Genomic DNA, 23,064 nt, shown 5'->3' on the forward strand with positions numbered 1-23,064 from the left:
TTTGAACATTTTGGAATAATCAAAGATAAGATGAATATTTTGCTTTTTATTTTGAACAATAAAATATAACTTCAATGCTCTTAAAATAAAAAATTATAAGGCTCTCATGGACGGATTTTGTTTTTCGTTTCCATATAAGTGCACAATATAATACTTATTTACCCTTATAATCACGAAACCTTTAAATAGAAATGAAGGATGTATTAGTCTTTTTATTTTAAAAAGCACAATAAAAAAAATCTAATTGCCCTTAAATTTTGACGCCTTGGGTCGGGCATTTTCATCATTGTTCTATTGGTTTTTTAGTTATCATTTGGTTTAGTTAAGAGCAATTTAACATTTTAATAAATTAAAAATATTTTTCAAAATAATTAACTGACGCGTTTATTACACGCGTTAAAGCGATAGGCCCTTCGCTATCTTTTGATATTGCACGTGGTTGAATATGACAAAAACATGGTTTTGAGCGTTTAATTTCTCTTGGCGGTTCCTCCATAACTTGACAACACGTGCACTAACCGAACCTCCAGTTTTGCAAAAGTAGTTATTTTTTTCTTCATTTTCTCTCTCCTTAATTTTTGCGTCATGCCCTTCAATTTTTAAAATTAGCCTTCAATTTTTCTTTTCTTATGATTTAATCCTTATTATCTTGATTATTATTTGTTTTACTTAGAATAATTTATAAAATTAGAAATTTTTTATTTCATCCTCGTTCAATTTTTTCATTTGTCAAATTTAGTCTCTATTCTTTTAATTGTTATTTATTTAATTTGAGATAATTTTTAGAATTATTTTTTTTTACAATTTTATCCTCCATTTTTTTCCTATCAGATTTTATCCTCATTCTTTTTATTATTTTTTTTTCTTTGGTAGATTTTTTAAATTGATATATTTGTTTTTCAATTTTACCCTTTAACATTAAGTGTCTATTTGAGAGTGTGGTAGATGTTGCTCTTCAAAGTACTTTTCGCTTAGAGATGCATCAAAATAATATTTTTTTAATTTATTTTTTACATCAACACATCAAAAACAATCCAAAAACACATAAAATAATAATAATAATAAATTGAAGCAAAAAAATTCAATAGTTTTCTAAAGTATGGTTGGACCGCAATGTCAAACATCACCTAAATTTGTTTGGATTAGAGCTTTTTAGTTGAGCTCATGTCTAGGATTTCACGGGTTGTAAGTTTGAGAGATTGATCTAACTTTAGAAGATTTGTTCGGGTTTGCTTGGGGTTTTTTTATCATTTTTTTAAGCTTATAGTTTTTTTTTTCAATTTTAACCTTTAACATTTATTTAATTAGAGATTGAGATTCTTTTTTTTATTTGCTTTATATTTCCTTTATTTTATCCTTTTTTTTTTAATTTAATTGGGTTATCTCAGTTCTTTATATTTTTCGTTCTTTGTTAATTTTTATTTTAAGAAATCTTATTCTTGAATTAAATAAAATTAACTGAATGAATAGAGGTATAAGATTCTCACTTCATAATGTTTTTTTAGGTTTTCTTTCTAGGTCGTTGCTCTCGAGGTTCGTGCGACTTCTTTTGGTGTTGTAATGCCGCTTTTTGCAATGAGGTTTGAAGTGTCTTGGTGAACACTTCTAGTAGTGGGCGATGTCAATGGTGAAGTGACAGTGAGTCTCCATTAGGTTTTTCTTTATTCTCATTTCGGGTATGATATTGACAGTTCATTTTTAAAGTTAGTTATTGCCAAATATTTTTTATGATTTGTATGTTGTTGTTCCCTACATTTTAAATTAGATTATTAGATTACCTAATTTTATTGGATTCAGTCAAGTTAATGACTCGAGTATCGGGTTTTTCTTGTTTCTTAAAAAAAACTATCATCATCTGAGCATCTTTTTTTTATGCAAAAAAATTTTTGGACTGACTCGCGGCGGAGCACGAGCCACCAATCTAGTACTAACAGCTAAAACAGAATGGGGTTGTTTATTATATATATTGTAGCTTTTTTTTCTTCAATTTTTTTTCAATTGCATTTTTACATGCTTAATTTGTCAAACTTTATTAGGGAAGGAAAAACTCAATGAAAAGGGGTCAAAGTGGATAACACAAAGAAACCTTATAGCTGACCTAAACTTTAAGGGAAAAATTATCTAGTACTAACAGCTAATGCAGAATGGGGTTGGTTATATATATATATATATATATTGTAGCTTTTTTTTCTTTATTAAGGAAGGAAAAATTCAATGAAAAGGCACCAAAATGGATAATACAAAGAAACCTCGTAGCCGACCTAAACTTTAAGGGAAATTTATTTTTTCAACCTTGATAGCACATTAATTTCTTCAAAATTCAATTTTGATCCAAACGTCTGTTTTTCTTATTTTTTAGTCCATGAGTTTCAGAAAGGAGAGAGAAAGTCACTTGATTCCGGTTGAGGAGAGAGAAAATCATTAGTTGACACCGATTTTAGAAACGAAATAAGTTGATCTTGGGGTCAATGAGTTTCATCGATAAGGGGAGCTCGATGGTGGTTGTTTTTGTCTTTGAACATCCTTAGAAAATCTGATTGGGTTCAATTTATATTTTTTTTTTAATTGATTTTGGTTTTTTCGTGTGATTTTTGGGATTTTTTTAAGGGTTATTGGATGGTTTATAAAGGGTTTTATGGTATTTTTTAGATGTTTTTAGGTAAAAAATGGTTGGCAAATGGAATTTAAGGTAAAACAAATTAGCTCCCTCGATTTTGCAGCTACCTCTGTGGTGGTCGAGTTCTAGGCATCAAACAACTTACCACTTATATCCTTTTATTTTCAAAAAAACATGGGATGGACGATACAAAATTAAAAAAATACATAGGCCAGGCCAAAATATATGGGTTTGGGTTGAAAGGCCCACGTGTCTGGGATCTTTTTTAGAGGACTATGTATTCTAGTCCACTTCGTCCAAGCCTGCGTGTTTGGCCTTTTTTTTTAGTCCTTCAATCTTTCTCTTTCAATTTCATCCTTGAATTAAAAAAAACATATATAATAATAATAATAATAATAATAATAATAAAATAATAAAAACAAAACTATTAAACCTAGTGGAGTCCATGATTAGAGTAACAAATTTGACAAGGTGGGCCATGAAGCCCGGGTCGATCCATTACATTTTTGTCTCAATAATTTTTTTAAGAAAGATGCCGAATTGAAAAAAATTGAAGCATTTGATTTATTTTGAATTGATCTTCATAATATATTTTGTTTTAGTTTATATAGGGTCAGTTTATTCCAAGCTGTTTTTTACAAGATTATCACGGTCTCATTAACTGGATCACATGTTTAACAAAATAACACAGGTTGATCTAGGTAGATTAAATATGTAGCAGTGCAATATTTTTTTAAAAAATATATCATCTTGATTTTTTTCCTTTCCAACTTTATCATTTTAATTTTTAATCTTTTCTATTTTTTGTATCATATATTTAGGTAAAAAGAGATTATAAGAAAAATTATTTAACATAGTGGAATCCTTGACCTAAATTGTGGGTTTAGCAAATTAGATTACAAAGTCTAGATCAATTCAATATGTTGTTGTTTTAATATTGTATGTTTTTTAAAAAATATCATATCGAATTTTTTTAAGTATTTGTTTAATTTTAAATTGGTCTTCATGATATCTTGAATTATTTTTTTAAAATCCAAATTATAATATTACCACGTCCAAGTTTTCTTTGAATCCCCGTTCTTTTGTTATTTTCTTTAATTTTATTTTTTGCGCTTAAAAAAAATTTCATCTAACCTGAAGCATAATGTGTGAAGATGGCTTGAAAAAAGTTGAGAGTTGGTTTCATTATTCATATGAAGAATGAATCAGGTTAATATTTTTTTTTTTTAATTATTTTGAATCAAATTCATGTTGCATCTCAATGTGAGGTAGTGAATTTGAGACTTGGGAGAGCCATAGTTTTTCTTAACTAACAAAACAGAAAAAAAAAAAAAAAAAAAAAGGTTAACATTTTATTTCAAGCATTGTAGAACAAAGTTGTGCCTTAACTTGGTTGAAGCACATAACCATGAGGTCACGAGTTTGAGTCGCATTAGCTACTTGATAACTTATTGTTTGTATTTTTTTTTATCATTTATTCTTTATGCAAAAAAATAAATAAATAAATGAGCCAAGCACGTGGACCTTCCTCAAGTTAGGACCTTCCTCAAGCCCATGTGCTTAGCTTTTTAAGCCAAACTTAACCTGATGCGGTTATATTTTTTTTTCTTAGTTATTTTGTTTTTATTTTTGAATATTTTTTTCAAGTCCATTATTTAGAGGGTGATTTTTATTAAGTTTTATTTTTTAGTATTGAGTTGATAATAAATTAATTAATGAAATAAAAAAAATAATTTGATCAAGTAAAGTTCATAACTTGAGATATAAGTTTGTTGAATTAACTAAATATTAATTAAACAGTCGAGTTCAAAATGTATTTTTATAAGTTTCAAAGAATGAATTTATATCCAACTTGTAACGAAAACGCAAGTGAAATTTCCAGAGGCGAGACGTTTCATTATTATGGCCACCACTTATCAATCCAATAAAAAAAGAAAACAATTCAATAGCACTCCGATCTTGACCTTGTTTAGAAATTTCCATCATCAAGAGGTTGTGGAAAATTTAACAGCCGAGACCAGCCAAAGGTCTCTTTAGTTGCCCTACAAGGACGTTCTATATTTATGTGAGAGCTCTCTTTAGTTGCCCTACAAGGACGTTCTATATTTATGTGTTTTTGTTTATTGGATCTCATAACATGGACATGGAAGACAGGTAACCTGAAGCAAACCAAACCAAATTTAGAGGGAAATCTGGTTCTGTGTTGACGATTAAGAATCTTAGGTAGTTCTTGATTATAATTAGCTAATTACTATAAAAACTATAGCTTAATTTATCTAAAAAAAAACAGGTTAGAACTCACTCTTAAACATGTTTTTTTAGCACTTGCCCTGCGTTGTGTTGTCTGGTCCACGCATAGCAAACATGATATCGAATTCCAAGTCTTCCCTGTAACTGTCAAGGACTTGTTCCCATGTCATTTGTGACTTTGGAGTAGTCATGGGTTTTAAATTATTGAATCTAGAAAGAGCCCTCATGGTGGAGCTCCAATTTTGCTTCACCAAACCCTTTTCTCCTCATCATTTATTTGACAAATGCGAGAAGTTAAGAGGAAAATCAAGGAAATTTCTATTAACAATCATAATTTGGAATCAAATGAGGAATATTAGGCCGGATTCCAAGGCGCATATTTCATGAAAAATTATTTTTTTTTACTTAATTTTAATATTTTTTAAGTTTTCGGATAGTTTTAATTTGTTGATATAAAAAATAATTTTAAAAAATAAAAAATAATTTATTTTAATATGTTTTCATGTTAAGAAACACTTTCTGAATCACCCGTAATATAAGCTCTACTTGATATAAGATAAGAGGGAACTCAATGCACTTTTGACATATGGAGAAGAACATCTTCTACAGGCAGCAAGGAATATCACAATGGTGTATAGAGATGAGTTACCCTCTTCGCACTCCTAATTAGAAAGAGATTGCGATTATGGCATGATTAGAATAAGTAAAAACTAAAAAGAGCAACAAATATTCCATTCTTTTGGCTCGCCACTAGCATAGAATAGGAAGCATGCATCGCAAAAGGAGAAGAAAAGAAGAAGAAGGCGTGGGGTCTGAGTGCCAAAGAATATACTTTTATAAGATGAGATAAGATTCAATCATCCAAGGGAGTGTGAAAGAAGAGAAATCTCTTTGATGCTGTTAGAGTGGTGGTGGCTTTGTTTTCCAACACATAATATTTTTTTAATAAAATAAATTATAATTGAGGAAAAATAAAATAAAGGACAAGAATCACAGAAACAAACAAAGAAAACCAACCCATAAATTAAATAAAAACTTGATTAAAAGGCAAGGGGGGACCTGACCAAGTCTTCCCTTCTCATTCCTCTTTATCTTCTTCTTCTTCTTAATCCTTCCTTGAATTTCTAGGGTTTCTTTCATGGATCCTGGCACTGTATCAATCTTTGTCATTTCATGAGCTTTCGTTGATTTCCTTCTAGACCCGGATCATATCAAATCTCTTAATGGAGGTAAAAAAAATCCAACCTTTATTTATTCTTTCCCCTTTTCCCCTCTCTTTTGAAGCTTTAATTGTTTTTTTTTCCTGTTGAAATACTTGGATTGATTTGATGGGTTTGTAAAGTTTGAATCTTTTGATTGTGTTGATCAAGTTCTCTTCTGGGTTTACTTTGTGAGTCCATGTTCTAACTAATGAAATGATTTTAATTTTCCTGTTTTTGAAATGAAATATATAAAGGAGCTGTTTATAGCTATCTTGTGAATCTGTTAAGGGAGATTATTTGATGATGGTAATGAAAATAACATAAATATCAAATGTTCAAAAAGAAAACCAGTATTTTTTTCTTATAAAAAAGAGAGAACATGGATGTTTAATTCTATGTTGGCGCTAAATTTTTGTTCAGCCTTATTGGGTTTGGAATAAAGTTTCACTATTCTGGTAGATAAGCCTAGCTAGTGGGGATTTTTGTTTTCGGTGAGTTTGGCTATTGGATTTATGGTAAGAATTTATGAATTCAACAGGCTTTGTTTGTTTTTCTGGTCAGTTTAACATGTAATATGTGTTGGCGATTTCTTATTGATGCGAGGAACTAACGATTTCAACTGTTTGACAATATTACTGCCTGTGCTCTTTGGCACAGAAGCTGCATTTCAGAAACACTACACGCAGTAAATTTCACTTGTTTCACTTGCGTGTTGAGTGATTTAGTAGGCTGACTGTAACCGCTTTGAACTTTGTGGGTTTTGGTGTTTTGCAGGTTCTGGAGATGGATGAAGCAAAGAAACCTGAAGTTCATATGACATCAGCTGCGGCATTTGTGGAGGGGGGAATCCAGGACTCATGTGATGATGCTTGCAGCATTTGCCTCGAAGAGTTTTGTGAAAGTGATCCCTCAACGGTAATAGTTTTTGTCATGTTTGATTCATCTGCCTCCTCTTTAACCCTAATGCACACATGGAATCCTATAAAAAAAATTATTTATATATTATGTGCTTTTTTTGTGTCCTAAATTATGTTGTCTCTTGCTTGGCAGGTGACTAATTGCAAGCATGAGTTCCATCTTCAGTGCATCCTTGAATGGTATGGTGCAATATGTTTCAATCAATTCTTTCTTCCCTTTTCCCTTTCTGATTCTTCTTACTTTTTCAAAACATATTTGCTGGCTTTGTGTGGTTTTCCTTTCTTTTTTTAGGTTCAACTTATATTGACATTTGAATCAATGCTTATAGATGGGGGTCAGTGGTAGATTTGGTTGGAGATAGTTTTAAGGACATATATTGAAGTCTGTGGGATGAACTTAGAGATACAGAGAGGTGTTATTGTGATTTGGAAAGAACAAAGATCTACTAATTAATATTGCCTGACATGAATCTCAAATTACTTTTTAACTTTGATTTGACTATACTTTCTTGCCTCCTTGTGCAATGTAAGAAATGGTCTGTTCTGTGTCCAATTAATCTAATAGGGATTTTTAGTATCCCCTGATTTGTTCTGTATTGCTGCTGTTGTTTGTCACTGTCATCTACTGGGTTTACATGTGCAGTTCTCTTCCTTTTATTTTTTGCTTGGTGAAGCCTTTGTTGGAGCAGTGTTTTCTTATGCAATCTTGTTCTCATCTGTAGAGAGAACATGAAAAGTTGAGTTTGTTTTTAGTTCAGTATTTGATCTTTAATTCTAGCATTTCTAACACTGTTGAAAAGGTGGTACCTGCTTTCCTACAACACAACCCAAGTAAATCTTGATTCCAAACTAGTTGGTCTTTCATTACTGCCTACTGTCTAAGTTGATGGTACCTATTTTACTAAGCAAACAAGTCTACAATTTTAAAAGTGTAAATATCTCTGTGGTGTTCTGTTTTTTCTTCTTCTTATTATTATTTTTCTTAAATAATTTGCAACTAGTAGCTATCTTAGTTCATTAAGAAATCAAAATTGTGAGAGTTTTACCTAGTCTTATCTACACAATGGACTATTTGTCAATGGTTAACAGATGCAAATCATTGTGGTGTGATGGTTGAGTTAAAGAAGGAAGAAAGAATCTGATAATATTTCACTAATTGTTATTTGTAGGTGTCAGAGAAGCTCTGAGTGTCCCATGTGTTTGCAATCCATTAGTCTTAAAGATCCCACCAGGTTGGTTTTGCTTGTTAATTATTTTGATATTTTTTATGTGATTATTTGTTCAATTACATTTCTGAGTCGTTTTCATGATGTGGCAGTCAAGAATTGTTTGAGGCTGTAGAACGGGAGAGGAAAATCAGGGCTGCTCCTTCGAGAAATGCTACTATTTTTCATCATCCTACACTTGGGGATTTCGAGTTGCAGCATGTCTGTTTCCTATCTTTGCTGAAATCCCGTGTTTGTTACTGTTTGGTTAAGACATTACAAGCTGTATTCAGGAGATTAAATCTGACATAACTTTTGCTTTGTGATCCAGCTACCAGTTGGTGTAAGTGATTCTGAACTTGAGGAGCGTATAATCCAGCACCTGGCTGCTGCTGCTGCTATGGGAAGGACCCGCCACTTTGGTAGGAGGGAAGGGCAGAGAAACAGGACATCTTCCCATGGCCGTCCACACTTCTTGGTATTTTCTACTCATCCTGGTGCACAGCCTTCTGGTCATGTTTCTTCCTCTTTGACTCAGCTAGGCGGGGAAAATGAACCAGCTCCAGTCTCTGTAGCTAGTCCATCCACACAGCTCACTTCTGTTGGGGATGAACCACCACAACAAGCCTTACAATCCCCTTCTGTTTTAACTGATCAAAGTTCCTCTGCATCTGGATCCACAGCGATGCCTGCAAATAATCAAGGAGTTTCCTTTAATAATAGGTATCAATGGTTTTCTTTTGTAATCTATTTATGATTAATTTTTTTTGTATGTACAAGTTTTTTCATGCACTTCAGTTTGCTATATAAACATGCATGGATTGAATATTCTATCCTTCTTTTTTGAGCAGGAGCGCATCTAGCCAGTCTTCACTGCCAAATCAAGATAGAGCCGGACCATCAGAATTGCAGTCATTTTCTGAGTCTCTAAAATCTAGGCTTAATGCAGTTTCAATGAGGTATAATATGTAAAGTGTACACTGTATTCCAGTATTCCTTTCTTTGAAATTTAGTATTTTATCATTTAATAGCTTCTAATTTACTGTCAACATTTGTTGTCCTTAAGGTACAAAGAGTCAATTTCAAGAAGTACAAGAGGGTGGAAGGAGAGGCTGTTTTCTCGTAACAGTTCAATGTCTGATATCAGCTCTGATGTTCGAAGAGAAGTGAATGCAGGAATTGCAACTGTATCTCGTATGATGGAGCGCCTTGAAACCAGAGATGACGGTGGAGACAACCAAGTTTCTGTGTCAAATCATTTGACTGATCGCTCGAATGTGGAGAGGAGCAACCAGAATACTGCTGCGACTCACATAGAGAGCCCATTAAATGAAGGAAGTACACCAGCTGCTTGTGCTGCAAGTTCAGCATCTACTTAAGTTAAAGAGTGTCTTCAGCAATTACATCTGTCCTCAGCATTTCATCTTTGAAGGTGAGTCATGATTGTGGTTTAACTTTCATTTTTAAAGTAACTAGTTTACCGATGAGCCATTAGATGCCCACCATATCTGTATTTCTTTTCCATTTTTCACTACTTTTAATTAGGAGGAGCTTCCAATCTCTTTGTTAAGTTGAGTGCACATCTGACACCTAAAATTAATGGTCATTTGATGCTTTGAATGTTCCATACAAGTTTGCTTAGTAGATCCCATTCATCTCTACACTATTTTATTTAGACATGTCGATATATCCTATTGCATGGTATTTCTTTGACTCTACAGTGTTCATCTACTTGGCTGTGAATGTAATTCATCACTATGTTTTCCTATTCTGTGGTACTTAGTGTGTGAGAATTATCAAGAGACGGTCATTCCACACTGGTTCCACACTGGTTGTTGACGGGAATATTATATTAAGGGCAAGGCCAACCAACCTTTTCTAAGTGTCTTAGCCTCGGTGCACATCGTATGAGCTACTTCAAGACATTTAATATTTAACCTGAGTTCGATTTCAGTTTTCAGATTGTGACCTCTTTTACTCCAAATATGACACGCTGAGGAGAAGATGCTGTGTATCACAGGGCAGAGGATGAGCATTCACCTGAAATTGAATAAAAAGGTAAGAAAGAGTAAGTCTTTAGAAACAACTTCCATGTGGACAGATATATATTGGGTATATGTATGTAAATTTGTTTTGTAACCCAGAATTGTTTCAAAGCTAAAGCCAGAACATCCCACGAGGAAAATGTATTCGAGCTATATATTATGCCTGGATGGTTGGATTTTCGTACAAGTAGAACACTAAAACATCTATCTAATCATGTATTGAAATTTTAGAACCCAGGCCTTTTAAAGGAAAAGTACTGGTTTGCATATATTCTATGACGATCTGTTACTGCACTGTGCACAAACCATCCTCACTATTTGGAAATGAGTTCGTGGGATCATGGCGGTAAGACAAAGTCAGGATTGCTGGTCCACATCATTTAATTTGCTGTAGGGACTTGTTCTCTGGGAGTTGATGATGACCTTATTCGGAATTAACTGAAAAGGTGCAAATTTAGCCGTGAACAATTTCGAGCTTAAATATATGCATGGACTGAGAGAGAGCCTTCTGAATTTGGCTACCTTGTAATATAACCTGTAGGCTTTATTATTGAAAAGAGCCCCTAAAGAGGACGTCTTCTTTCGGCTCCAGTAACGTGCACTGCGTTACACACACAACAGGCAGCCCACCAATTTGTTTGTCGGAAAAGAGAGAATTAACCAAGTAGGCATGCCCTTTGGGGAGCCCGAGTGTTGGGTGCAATTCTGACTGTCCAGGTCCTAAAATCCTACACAGTGCTCCTTAAGCCTTGTAGAAGTCAAACTATGACCATGGTTTGGAGCACTACCTAAGCCTCGATGATAGGCTCAGCCATAGTTAAAATGGCCTGTCTATGGTTTGGAGCACTACTTGAGCTAATAGGCTCAGCCATAATTCTGTACAATTCATACATAATGTGGTTGTATAGGTGGAAAATGTGAACCTAATCGTCCAATCTGTTTATAAAATTATGGTAATGAATTTGATATTTACAATCTAAAACTCGAAATTACCCAAAACTTTTTAAGTTCGATAAATGTGATCCATGAATACCTCTTAGTTTGAAAAATCTCTAGTCGTTTCTTTGTGTGGCTAGGTGGTTTTCCTTTTTGTGACTTGTAACAAGAAAGATGTCACTATCACTTATATTTTAAGAATGTTTATTTTTATTAATATAAAGAAAAATTGTGACAAATTCTCATCTATCTCTTTTGACGAGGTAGTTTTCGTGTAAAAATAAATAAATTAAAATAATATTTGAGACTGTAAAAATAATTATTTTTTAAAATATTCTTTATTTAAAAATACATTAAAATATAATAGATTTGAGTTAAGATCAAGAATGTGATGATGAATGTTTTTAGCAAGTGTTGCTATAGCAATGGAAGATTGAAATCCAATCAATATAATCATCAATTGTAGATAAAAATCATGTAACACGTCAAAATATAAAATCAAGGATTTTGAATAATGGAAGATTGTAATTTATTTCCATTTATTTGGTTGTATTTCTATATATACATTTTAATTAGTAGATTATAATAACATATCATATCAATAAGTTTTTTATTTTTAACATAATATCAGAGCAAGCGATCATTTTCTATTAAGTTTTTTTAACCCGTTGCTTTGTTAACCTTTTTATTTTTGCTATTTTTCTTTCTATCATCATCATACTTCCCTTACAAGAAAATCCTATTACTATCAACCTATATTTGATTAATTAAGTGATTTAAACTCTAATTCTATAATTTACTAGCCTTGTTTTTGTTTCCTTTAAAATCACAATTTGAAGATGATTTTTTTTATCATGTCTTTTATAGCATTTTTCTTGTTTATGAAGTATTAACTTCATGTTATATTTTCCAAGTTAGAAACTCAAATAAAGTTTGACTTCAATTTTTTTAAGGTGCAAGAGAGTTACATATTGTCCCATAAAATCTTTTTTTATTTTGGTTGTTATTAGCTTGAATTTTTTTTTTATTTTGGTTGTTATTAGCTTGAATAACCTTAGCCTATTAAGGTTATTTTTTAAAATTATCATCAAGATTTAAATATTATTTTTAAATATAGATATTAAACCTATGAAGATTTTTGTTTAAAATCTCCATAAGTTTAAGAGGGCATGTTGAAGAAATAAATCAAAGCGGTATATTATGGATTAAAATCCAAACAATATAATCACCAATTATGAAAGAAATCATGTAACACATCATGTTTATATTATGGATTAAAATCCAAACAATATATAACTTTTAATTAGTTGATTATAATAACACATCATATCAATAAAGTTTTTCATTTTTAGCTATCAAATTTTTAACATGTTTTATAGATGATATATGCATCATTTTTTTTTTAAGACGGAGACAGCATCTACAAGTGTGATTTTATGTGTATTTTTGCAATTCAAATTGTTTTTTTTTTAAATGTTAAAAAATATTTTATAAAATATTTTTTAATGATTTTAATATACTAAAATTAAAATTAATTTTTTTTAAGAATAACATTTTAATTTATTTTTAATTAAAAATATTTTTATAAAAATAGATTCTCAACGCCTTTGGTTTATGGTCATGACTCAAGAGATACCGTCACCCGTGTTTTCATCTTCTTATTTTTTATTTGGATAAAAAAAAATAAAAATAAAAATTAATCTTCATCTTTTATCTTTTATAATCTTCATCTTATAAAAATTAATCTTTTAATAAAAATTAATCTAGATTAAATTAGCCCTCCATTTTGGTCACTTTTGGTTTATAAAATGTGATGGGAAAAGCGTCGGTGAGATCTAGATTTTTTGGTCAATTTAATCTAATTTTTTTAAATAAAAAAACAATGTGCTAAAAAATGTGCTGGTGTTGATGATATATTAATGGATTTTCTCATTTATTAATTGGAGGCAAAGGATGCTGACTACCTCCACTCTTCCAAGAAGAATCCTATCAATAATCCAATCCCAATTAAAATGTGGGGGTGGCTGTACCTGTCTCCCAAATAGAATCCGATGATGTGGGGCCCTTCAACTTTTTTAACTATGGATTTTAAAATAAATAAATATGTAATAATATATTTATTTTCGAGCTTTCGAAGAATGTTCTCATTGGATTAAATTGGACTTTCATTACGCAGCACATTTTCAAGGTTTCCCTGCATGCATGAATCTTGACATAGAGTAGAATAATTCCATGTTGTTGCATATAGCATGATCTGTGAATGACAATGTGGGCTTCAATTTGATGCGAAATATACAAATAAATTGATCATCAGCCAGCGAATCACCATGGAAGCCAACGATTTATGCTTGATTATTACAGTTCCATGGAGTTTTTATGTAATTTCCACCGCTCCCACTACTAACGCAAACAATATAGGGTTTGATTAATATGAGAGTTATATTTTAACTGGTCAGGTCCTGGATTTATTTTCTAAAAATTTAAATTTTTATCAAAATAACATTGTTTCAAAAAAAATTAGTAAAATAACATGGTTTGACTTTGTTGTGCTTTGAAAATGCAATAGTTAAATGTATCGTATTTCACAACCCTGATATTTAAATTTGTATTAAAATTAGAAACCATAATATATATATATATATATATATATATATGAGATAAAGATGCTCTATCTGTCACAATAGAAAAATACTAGTTTTGTATTAGCGTTTATTGTTCACCTTTGGACTCCGCCCAATTATTATTTTTGTTCGATGCTCCCTGTGTGCTATTTCTGCTTCATTTTGTTCCGTGGCTAGTCGAATGAAACGAACAGTACTATAGATATAAATAAAAAATAAAAAATAATAATTATTTTGATATATTTTCAAGTAAAAAGCTATTTTTAAAAATACCCTAGACCACAATTTCAAACATTAAAAAAATAAGATTTTTTATTTTAAAAAAATAGCACAATAAATTTAAAATTTTATCAGAATAACATTGTTTGAAATAAAATTATTAAAATAGCATGGTTTGATTTTGTCGTGCTTTAAAAGTGTAATAGTTAAATGATATCGTATTTTACAATTATGATATATATATATATATATGAGATAAAGATGCTCTATCTGTCACAATAGAAAAATACTAATTTTGTATTAGCGTTTATTGTTCACCTTTTGACTCCCCCAATTATTATTTTTGTTCGATGCTCCCTGCGTGCTATTTCTGCTTCATTTTGTTGCGTGGCTAGTCGAATGAAACGAACAGCGCTATAGATACAAATAGATGACTTGTATTTACTAGAAAAGGCCCTTAATTCTTGTAATCAACCTTTGCTAGGGTGGGTAGTAAAATTGAATAATGTTGCAGAATTTTCTCATATTAAATGGAGGTGAGATTCATACCATGATCTTGAAGTTAGCTTAACCGATTAGATATTTAATTTATTTTTTAATAATTATGATTTTGAGTTTTTTCAAGGATATTGTGGGTTTTTATAATCGTTAATTTTAGGATTTATAGAATTAATTGAGATGCGCGCAAATTAACTTGAATACTCGTGTTAATAAAAATAATAATAATAAAAATTTTGAAAACCGGGGGATGGGGGGTAAAGGACAAAGAAAAAAATCTATGAAGAAAAAAAACTTTATTCCGTCTTTTATTTTTATTTTATGTGTTGAATGGCCAAATTATCAGAAAATTAAAATAAAATGAGGAACAAAAAGGGGCTGCGAAGAATCAAAAGAGGAGAATTTGAGCAGAGAAAAACAAAATGGGAAGTAGACATGTGAAGAAGACAGCTGAGAGTGACGAGCAATCTGCCAGCAGGCGAGACGTCGCAGTGTCCAGAGACTACGCTCACGCATGGAAGCGCGCGTAGAGGTGTGGAGAGAGAAAAGCTTGGCGTAGAAATAATGGCATGAACTCATGGCCAGACAGGGTCACCGACACTTTGCTTTTAACCTTACTTAGTTCTACTGTTGCAACTTGCAACTACACACGTGAAATGCTCAGATTCTCTCGCCTTGTGAATCCCCACAATCACATGTTACTATTTTTGTTATGATATTTTCATTTTTTATTTTCTGACCCCATTTGTCTCTCGTGTGGTGTTAGAATTTTTGAAGATTTTTTTAAAAATAAATTAGTAATGTTTAAGAAATACATTTTGTGAAATAACACTTTTTTTAAAAATAACATAAGACTAAAAGTTGTCACTAATAAAAAAAACATAATATTTAAAAAAAAATTATAAAATAAATTCTACACATTACAATAAAAAATAAGAGATAGAAAGAAAAAAAACTCTAAAAACATGTCAAAATTTTATTACAAGATTACCGATATTGTTTTGCTAATATTTTCTTTCAATAGTGTTAATAAATGAAAATACCCATTTTAAAAAACTAGTTCAATTTATTATTTTATTTTAACTTAATTTTAAATCTATTTATATAAATTTAATGATTCTTAATTTATTTTTATATTTTACTTCATTTTTTTTAATATATCTTCATAGACTATACTTTCATGTAAATTGAATTAAATATCCTTATTGATGAATCTCTAGCTAATTTATTAAAAAACACATTTGAAAAAAAAATTACCATATTGTATTGAAATTATTTTTTTTCTTAGTTATTTTTATTTATTAAATTTGTTAGGTTTGAATTTCTCATGTGAGGATATTTTCATTGTCATAAATGAGAATATACTATATAAGGATAGATTATAAAATGATTATATATTTAAAGACAAATTACAAGCAATTAGCTTGGAAAAAGTCTTTTAACAACTAGGCATAGATTACAAGGACAAATTGAGCTAATTCTTTGGAATTTCCTTATCATAGTTAATGAAATTTTATCTCAAAATCAATTTAACAATATTTTTCTTATATATTTTTTTTTTCTAGTCTTGTTCCAAACTTATTATTTTTTAATATATACTAGTTTGATTCACCACGCTTCCATGTGAGATGAAGCATTTTTTAAATATATGAGGGTTGTTAATGTTATTCGTTAAAAAAAAAAAATTCTTAACTATAAATTAAAAAGTTTACATACTTATTAAATAAAATAAATCAAGAATTAAAAAATATGTTGATTCCAATCGAAGTTTGAGTGAGGAAAATAAAATAAAGATGCTATTTTTTTTAGGAAAAAAAAGGAGGCAAAATATTTTTTTAGTTTGAAATTAGATCTCTAAAATTTTAATTGGTTTAAATTAATAAAATTAAATTTTTATTTTGTCAAATTAAACATTAAACATATTCTTAACATCGTGATAGCCTCATATAAAACCGACCAAAATAATATATCAAATATAATCCCAAATCAACTTAATTGAAAATGATTAAATTAGAAATATAAAAAATCAAGTGACAAAAAAATAATTAAAACAAAATAATATGGGTAACTATTGCAACCCATATTGGATCATGTTTTTCTTCTATATTGTATTTTCATTGTTTTTTTTTTTTTGTAATATTTCTTCCATCTTGCTTTGTCTCACTTACTCATGATTCCAAATATCGTTTCATGGTTTACTCATGGTCAATTTTGCAAAACTGAATTATAATTGTTGAATGGAAAGCAAAAATACCCAATAAAAAAATAAGAAAACGAATGAAAAAAAAAGTTTGAAGTAGTAAAAAAAGTTTGAAAGACCAAATAAAAAAATTGAATGAAAATGAAAAAAAAAAAAGAAAAAGAAACTGGAGGTGGTTCACTGTGTTCACGCTCCAGGTTATTTAAAGTAGTGTTTAATTATTATTTTGGGATAGATGGGACAAATCCTGAAGAAAAAAATATATTTGGTTAAAGAGACAAAGACATAAAAATAAATTTGTTTCTAAGATAATTTTGGAGTGAATTTTTGTAATTTCAAAACAAGATATGTATAAAGTACATGTCTCCAAAGACAATATTTTTTATTATTCCTAAAATATCCTTGTAAAAACTCTCAATTTCAAAATTGTTCAACTAAGATACAAAAAGATAAAAATGATTATTATTATAGTTTTAAAACCTAACTCGAGAGTTGATCTAGGACAAAGCTTGGGTCACTAGTTGAGGCCTTGGTTGCCCCGAGTCAATGTAAGAATAAAAGTGGTTGCTATTATAGTTTTAAAATATAATTCAATGGTCGACCCGGGGCAAGGTCGGGTTATGAGTGGGGTTGACCGTTGACCAGAGTCAATATGAGAACAAAAATAGTTATTATCATAGTTTTAAAATTAAACTCGAGAGTCGATCTAAGGGTAAGGCCCCGATCACGTGTCAAGAGGGTCAACTCGAGTTAACTTAGGTCAAGATAAAATAAAAGTAGTTATTATCATAGTTTTAAAACTTGATTTGATAGTCAACCTGGGGCAAAGTTTGGGTCACGAACCAAGAGGCTTAACCTGGGTCGACCTAGATCAATGTAAGGATAAAAGTTGTTATTTTTATAGTTTTAAAACCAGACTTCGGGGGTCGACCGGGGTAAGATCTAGGTCATGGGTCGCAAGGATCAACATGGGTTGACTCGAGTAAACATATGAATAAAAATGGTTATTATTATAGTTTTAAAACATGATTCAAGAGTCGACTTGAGACAAGGTTCGGTTCATAAGTCGGGATGGTTAATTCGGCTGATCCATTTTTTTTTAAATAATCAAAGCAATGTTGTCTTGATCATTTTTTTTAACAAGTCAATGGGTTTTGACCCGTGTTTTATCACGGGTTGACTTGGGTTGTTGACCGAGTCAAGTTGAGTCAATCCTTCCTCTATTTTTTTAAAACTCGGATCAGTTCAGGTCTCAAGTTAACCCATCAAGTCAATTTATGTTTTATAACTATGATTATTATGATATTATTAATTTCAACACTCGATATAAACTAAAGTTATATATATCTGATTATTTTTAAAAATATATAAGTTTGACAACAATACATATTAAAGATTACATAGATATTTTCATATTTTATTTTGTTTTATCTATTATAACCAAACAGAATAAGAGACAATCACTTTGTCTTGTACATTATTGTTAAACACAATTATGTATTCTTTTTCTTTTTTATCTTGTCTTTTTTGTCTTTATTATTTTTGTTTTTTTATCCAGCACAAACAGAACACTACCTAATAGTGAATTTACTAGTTTGAATGTCCAAAATTGGGCTAGAAAGAGAAATAATTTAATACACTAAAGTGGATTAGAGGATATCTTGAGAACAAAAAGAAAAGAAAATCAAGATTTAGAAAATAAAAATTGACTAGATTAATGAGTTTTTTTTTTCTTTTTCCAAATGATGATGGGATTATTAAATCTGTATATGATTCACGACGAGCTGTTCCTCTCTGGTAAAAAAAAGAGAGAGATTTTAGCTACGTATGGTGATTAATGTTATTTTACCACATTAACTCATAATTCATATAAAATTCTTGTTTTTTGTTGTTTCCTAATTCTGAAGAAAATCCTTCTCAAAACTTTCACTATTCAATTAGGCTTTCATCATGTTGGTTTATATCCTCTGTTGTTAGTTCCACTATTGTTTTTTTAAGCTCTTTTATATTTTTAAGAACATAATTCCAAAAACAGCTACCATATTTAGCAATCACTTTTTTTTTTTTGAAAAAAATTTAGATTCGAAAAAGTTCAGTTCGCGTGTGAATTGAATATATACTCAGCCTTAGGTTTAGACCTGATGTTTATTAAAATAATAATAATAAAAACTCTTAATAAATACCATCAGAGTTGTTATAATCTTCTTTTACTACATGGCAATAACCAATGATGAAATGAAGTTTTTGCAATATGTTTATTATTATTTATTTCAAAAAAATTAAATTAATATTTTTAAAATATTTTAAAATAATTTTTAATATGTTTTCAATTAAAAACAATTTTTATTACGATATATTATCAATTTAATTGAGTAAACTTTGTCAGGCTAATAAGATACTGAAATATAATTATATCTGCTATATCATAATAATCAAATTAGTCTATTAAAAATATAATTATGTTTTTAGTTTTAATTTTTATACAAATTCATTCAATAATTATATAATTTGACCTTGAATTTGTATTGTTTATCTAGTTTTTGGTAAAATAAAATACAATTAGGTTATCGATTTCATCTAAAATCACACTTTGAATTTTTTCTACATGTGAAATCCTTCAAACTTGTTTTTGTCAAAATACCAATCTTTATTTTATTTTTTTATTTTGAAAAGAAGATGAATTTAAAGAATAATTTTAAAATGAGTTATGATAAAATAAATAAAACCAGTAGAGATTAAGAGAAAAAAATATATTTTTATTTTATATAATCTTATAAATATAGTTATACTTCACCATCATCTCTGAACAAAACTCTTATTTGTAATTTAATATACATTAATAGCCTAAAAATGATAATAAGACATAGAATTCAAATGTTACTGGAGATGAAAATAATCATAAAAGAGATGGAAAAGGATAAATATACATCACGACAAAATTAGTAAAAAGGTTACTGGTCAAAATAAGAAAACAAAACTATCCTCGAAGAAAAGAGTTCTCGAGTTCACAAAAACCGCGTGCGGCTCATGACATGTGGTAGCTAGCTAGCTAGCTAGATTGCCAGTGTAGTTAGTGTAATGTGAAGCAGTCGTCTTCCGTGTAAACCCCACAGCCAGCCTGTGCCTGTCCTAACCTTTCACAACCTCAAATAAAAGTGTCCACTACTTCCAAAGTTAGAAGTCTTCCTCCGCCTGCGTGTCTCTTCTCTAAGCAAAATCCATCCCCAGCCTCTAAAGGCCAACCAAACCATCCTTCCGCTACCCAGAGCAAGCACCCCTCAATAGTGCACTACTCAACACGCACCCATTTAGCCAGAATTCAAAGAAAACTACAAATTTCTCACCCTTCTCAATTTCAAGTTCAAGTCTGTCTTTGAGCACCATGGATTCTCACATCTATGGTGTCTCCGAGAAAACCCTTTTTCTCTTTACCCTTCTTTGTTTTTCCGTCGCCTCCATTTCTGCATTGCCCCATCAGAATAGAACTGGCAATAGTACGGTTACGGGTCAGATGATAAACTCCAACTCGGTTCTTGTTGCCCTCCTGGACTCGCATTACACTGAGTTAGCTGAGCTCGTTGAGAAGGCTCTCCTTCTGCAAACCCTTGAAGAAGCTGTTGGCAAACACAACATCACCATCTTTGCACCAAAAAATGAAGCTTTAGAGCGTCAACTTGACCCCGAATTCAAACGGTTTTTACTTGAACCCGGTAATCTCAAATCTCTCCAAACCCTTTTGTTGTTCCACATTATCCCCCAACGGGTCGGATCCAATGACTGGCCGGGTCATAAATCAAACCCCACCAGGCACACCACTCTCTGCAACGACCATCTGCACTTAATCACCAAGAATTCAGGCAAAAAGCTTGTCGGAGCCGCCGTGTTGACCCGACCGGATGATGTGACCCGTCCCGATGGAGTAATCCACGGTATTGAACGCCTCCTAGTTCCACAATCAGTACAGGAAGACTTCAACAGGAGAAGAAATCTGAGATCCATATCAGCTGTTTTGCCAGAAGGAGCACCGGAAGTTGACCCCAGAACCCATAGATTGAAAAAACCCGAACCACCAGTTCGGGCCGGGTCACCACCGGTTTTGCCCGTTTATGATGCCATGTCTCCTGGACCATCACTGGCTCCCGCCCCAGCTCCAGGACCCGGCGGACCTCACCACCATTTCGATGGAGAAAGCCAAGTCAAAGACTTCATACAGACGTTAGTACACTATGGTGGCTACAATGAGATGGCTGATATTTTAGTGAACTTAACCTCATTAGCCACTGAAATGGGCAGGTTAGTATCTGAAGGTTACGTGCTTACAGTTTTGGCACCGAATGACGAAGCCATGGCTAAGCTAACAACAGACCAGTTGAGCGAGCCAGGGGCACCAGAGCAGATCATCTATTACCACATAATTCCCGAGTACCAAACTGAAGAGAGCATGTATAATGCTGTTAGGAGGTTTGGGAAAATAGGGTATGATACACTGAGGTTGCCGCATAAAGTTGTGGCTCAAGAAGCTGACGGGTCGGTTAAGTTCGGGTCGGGTGATGGGTCGGCCTATTTGTTTGACCCGGATATCTATACAGATGGGAGGATTTCAGTTCAAGGGATTGATGGGGTTTTGTTTCCTGAAGTTGAGAAAGAAAGTACTTCTGTTAAGAAATCCGTTAGCTCTGTTAAGGTTGCCACTACCACGCCAAGAAGAGGTATGCTTTTGTTATTTTCGGTCAATTTTTTGTTTTAATTGCTTGTCTTGGTCTTAATTTTATTGATAAGTTTAGTTCAGCATAGTTAGTGAATTTTCAGTCTTAATTTAGATTATGGACACGCTTTCCTTTCTCAGTTTTGGGAGTTAGTGAGGAATTAGGTCATGTTATTGGTGGTGAGGTGAAATTGTATTAGGATTTAGGAATAGGATCATACTCTTGCCAAAAGTTTCGGTATGTGTGGTAATAATTGGTGTCGGTGACGGGGCAGACACAGCTGTTACTTGTGGTCTATTAGCGTATGATGACTTTGCGTAATAGTTGAGCATATGCAAGAACAGGAGATAGCTTGGACGTCAAGCAGTGATGAGTCCAGATTGCTGTGGAAGGAACTGGATGTTGACTGAGTGGAGGGTTCTATGATCTTGTTTTTGATTCTGTGCATTATAGTGCCTGAAATTGTCAACGTCAGGTTCACTCTCTTTCCCAACCTTTTTTTGTTGGCGAAGGGAGGGAATTGGGCCATGGAAGTAGGCTGCCAATTCGCATCAAGTTCCGATGATGGAGATCTACTGTCGACCTGTTAGAGGATCGCCATTGGAATAGTCTTCTGCCTGGATAGCAGAAGCTTGATGAAACAGTGCAAAATGAAGATGAAGATGGGTTTAAAAAGTCAATTACCACGACTGCAAAAGAAGTTTAGATGCATAAAACTAGGGTTATTAGTTCCAGGGTCTCACGGCCCTTGCCACCGACGAATCCAAGTGATTGAAGCCCACGCCAAGATTGAAAAGCTGACAAAATCCAGGGTTTCCTAGCTGTGAACCACATTATTAGACCCCACCACGACTAAGATGCCAACAACAGCTTGTCCATAATTAAATGCCATTCCTTTATAACTCAGCTGGCATGACTTGTCTTGTCCTCACTGCCCCTTTATTAGCCCCGAGACATTGTTTAATCGAGAACTTAAGCCTTAGTTTATGAAATTAACTGTTCATGTGATGTTGATACACCAGCAAGAGTTTACCTGACATTTTTTATTGTTGATTTGCGTACGCAGGGAAGTTAATGGAAGTAGCTTGTAGAATGCTCGGAAGTCTTGGTCAGGAGTCGCATTTCACCACATGCCAATGAACATACACAGCTAAAATCTCAAAGAGAGTAAAAATGGAACCATGAAAACAATAGAGAAAAGGTAAATCACTACGCTTGGCCCAGCATTAATCTCTAAACTCTTGTTTAAATGTTTTTTCTTTGGCTAACATTTTTTCTTCATCATCATGTAATTGCAGGAAAGGCCTTGTGAAATACAAACACAATGGGAGAGATGAGATTGCACTGTGTGATTTCCTCTGAATAATCCCACCACCCATAACAGAGTCTGTTGGTGTTTTGTTATAAATACTGTAATTACACACCATTTTTTAATTATTTTTCATGTATGAACAAACTTGGAAAGCTACCCTCTCTCTCTCTCTCTTGTCATTTTTGTTTTTTATAACGGGCTGTCCTCTTTTTGCCCGCATATGATCCACCGCTCGTGAATCAACTTGAAACTTTTTCCAATTATTGTAGTCTGGGAAAGATGACCTGTATTTGGTCTCGAGATTTTGTTTGATAAATAAAATGTTAATTGCGGTGA

The 23,064-nt window shown here is 31.9% G+C and overlaps 2 protein-coding genes across 3 annotated transcripts; both read left to right on the forward strand.

Moving 5' to 3' along the window:
* The first annotated feature begins 5,746 nt into the window (after positions 1–5,746).
* Positions 5,747–10,505, forward strand: LOC7488073 (E3 ubiquitin-protein ligase RHF2A). Of its 2 annotated transcripts, none has more exons than XM_052447976.1 (9): positions 5,747–6,096; positions 6,844–6,984; positions 7,120–7,166; positions 8,156–8,218; positions 8,305–8,413; positions 8,523–8,914; positions 9,043–9,150; positions 9,258–9,623; positions 10,146–10,505. In XM_052447976.1, exons 1-8 carry the CDS (start codon positions 6,091–6,093, stop codon positions 9,568–9,570), a joined length of 1,179 nt encoding a protein of 392 aa, XP_052303936.1. In that variant the 5' UTR covers positions 5,747–6,090; the 3' UTR covers positions 9,571–9,623; positions 10,146–10,505. The 2 variants fall into 2 exon arrangements, with proteins under 2 accessions (XP_052303936.1, XP_052303937.1); XM_052447977.1 differs by having other exon boundaries at positions 10,153–10,505.
* Positions 10,506–19,514: 9,009 nt separating this feature from the next.
* Positions 19,515–23,064, forward strand: LOC7488074 (fasciclin-like arabinogalactan protein 15). Its single transcript, XM_002322733.4, has 3 exons — positions 19,515–21,419; positions 22,483–22,617; positions 22,715–23,064. Exons 1-2 carry the CDS (start codon positions 20,093–20,095, stop codon positions 22,554–22,556), a joined length of 1,401 nt encoding a protein of 466 aa, XP_002322769.2. The 5' UTR covers positions 19,515–20,092; the 3' UTR covers positions 22,557–22,617; positions 22,715–23,064.

The sequence above is a fragment of the Populus trichocarpa genome, chromosome 16, assembly GCF_000002775.5.
Source record: "Populus trichocarpa isolate Nisqually-1 chromosome 16, P.trichocarpa_v4.1, whole genome shotgun sequence".
NCBI classification, from domain to species: Eukaryota; Viridiplantae; Streptophyta; class Magnoliopsida; order Malpighiales; family Salicaceae; genus Populus; species Populus trichocarpa.

Excerpts from the sequence above, each read along its gene's own strand:
- LOC7488074 (XM_002322733.4), top strand. The coding sequence starts at position 20,093 with ATGGATTCTCACATCTATGGTGTCTCCGAGAAAACCCTTTTTCTCTTT. Across the intron at positions 21,420-22,482 it reads CACTACCACGCCAAGAAGAG|GGAAGTTAATGGAAGTAGCT; the intron begins GTATGCTTTTGT and ends TTGCGTACGCAG.
- LOC7488073 (XM_052447976.1), top strand. Across the intron at positions 7,167-8,155 it reads CTTCAGTGCATCCTTGAATG|GTGTCAGAGAAGCTCTGAGT; the intron begins GTATGGTGCAAT and ends TGTTATTTGTAG. Across the intron at positions 8,414-8,522 it reads GGGATTTCGAGTTGCAGCAT|CTACCAGTTGGTGTAAGTGA; the intron begins GTCTGTTTCCTA and ends TTTGTGATCCAG.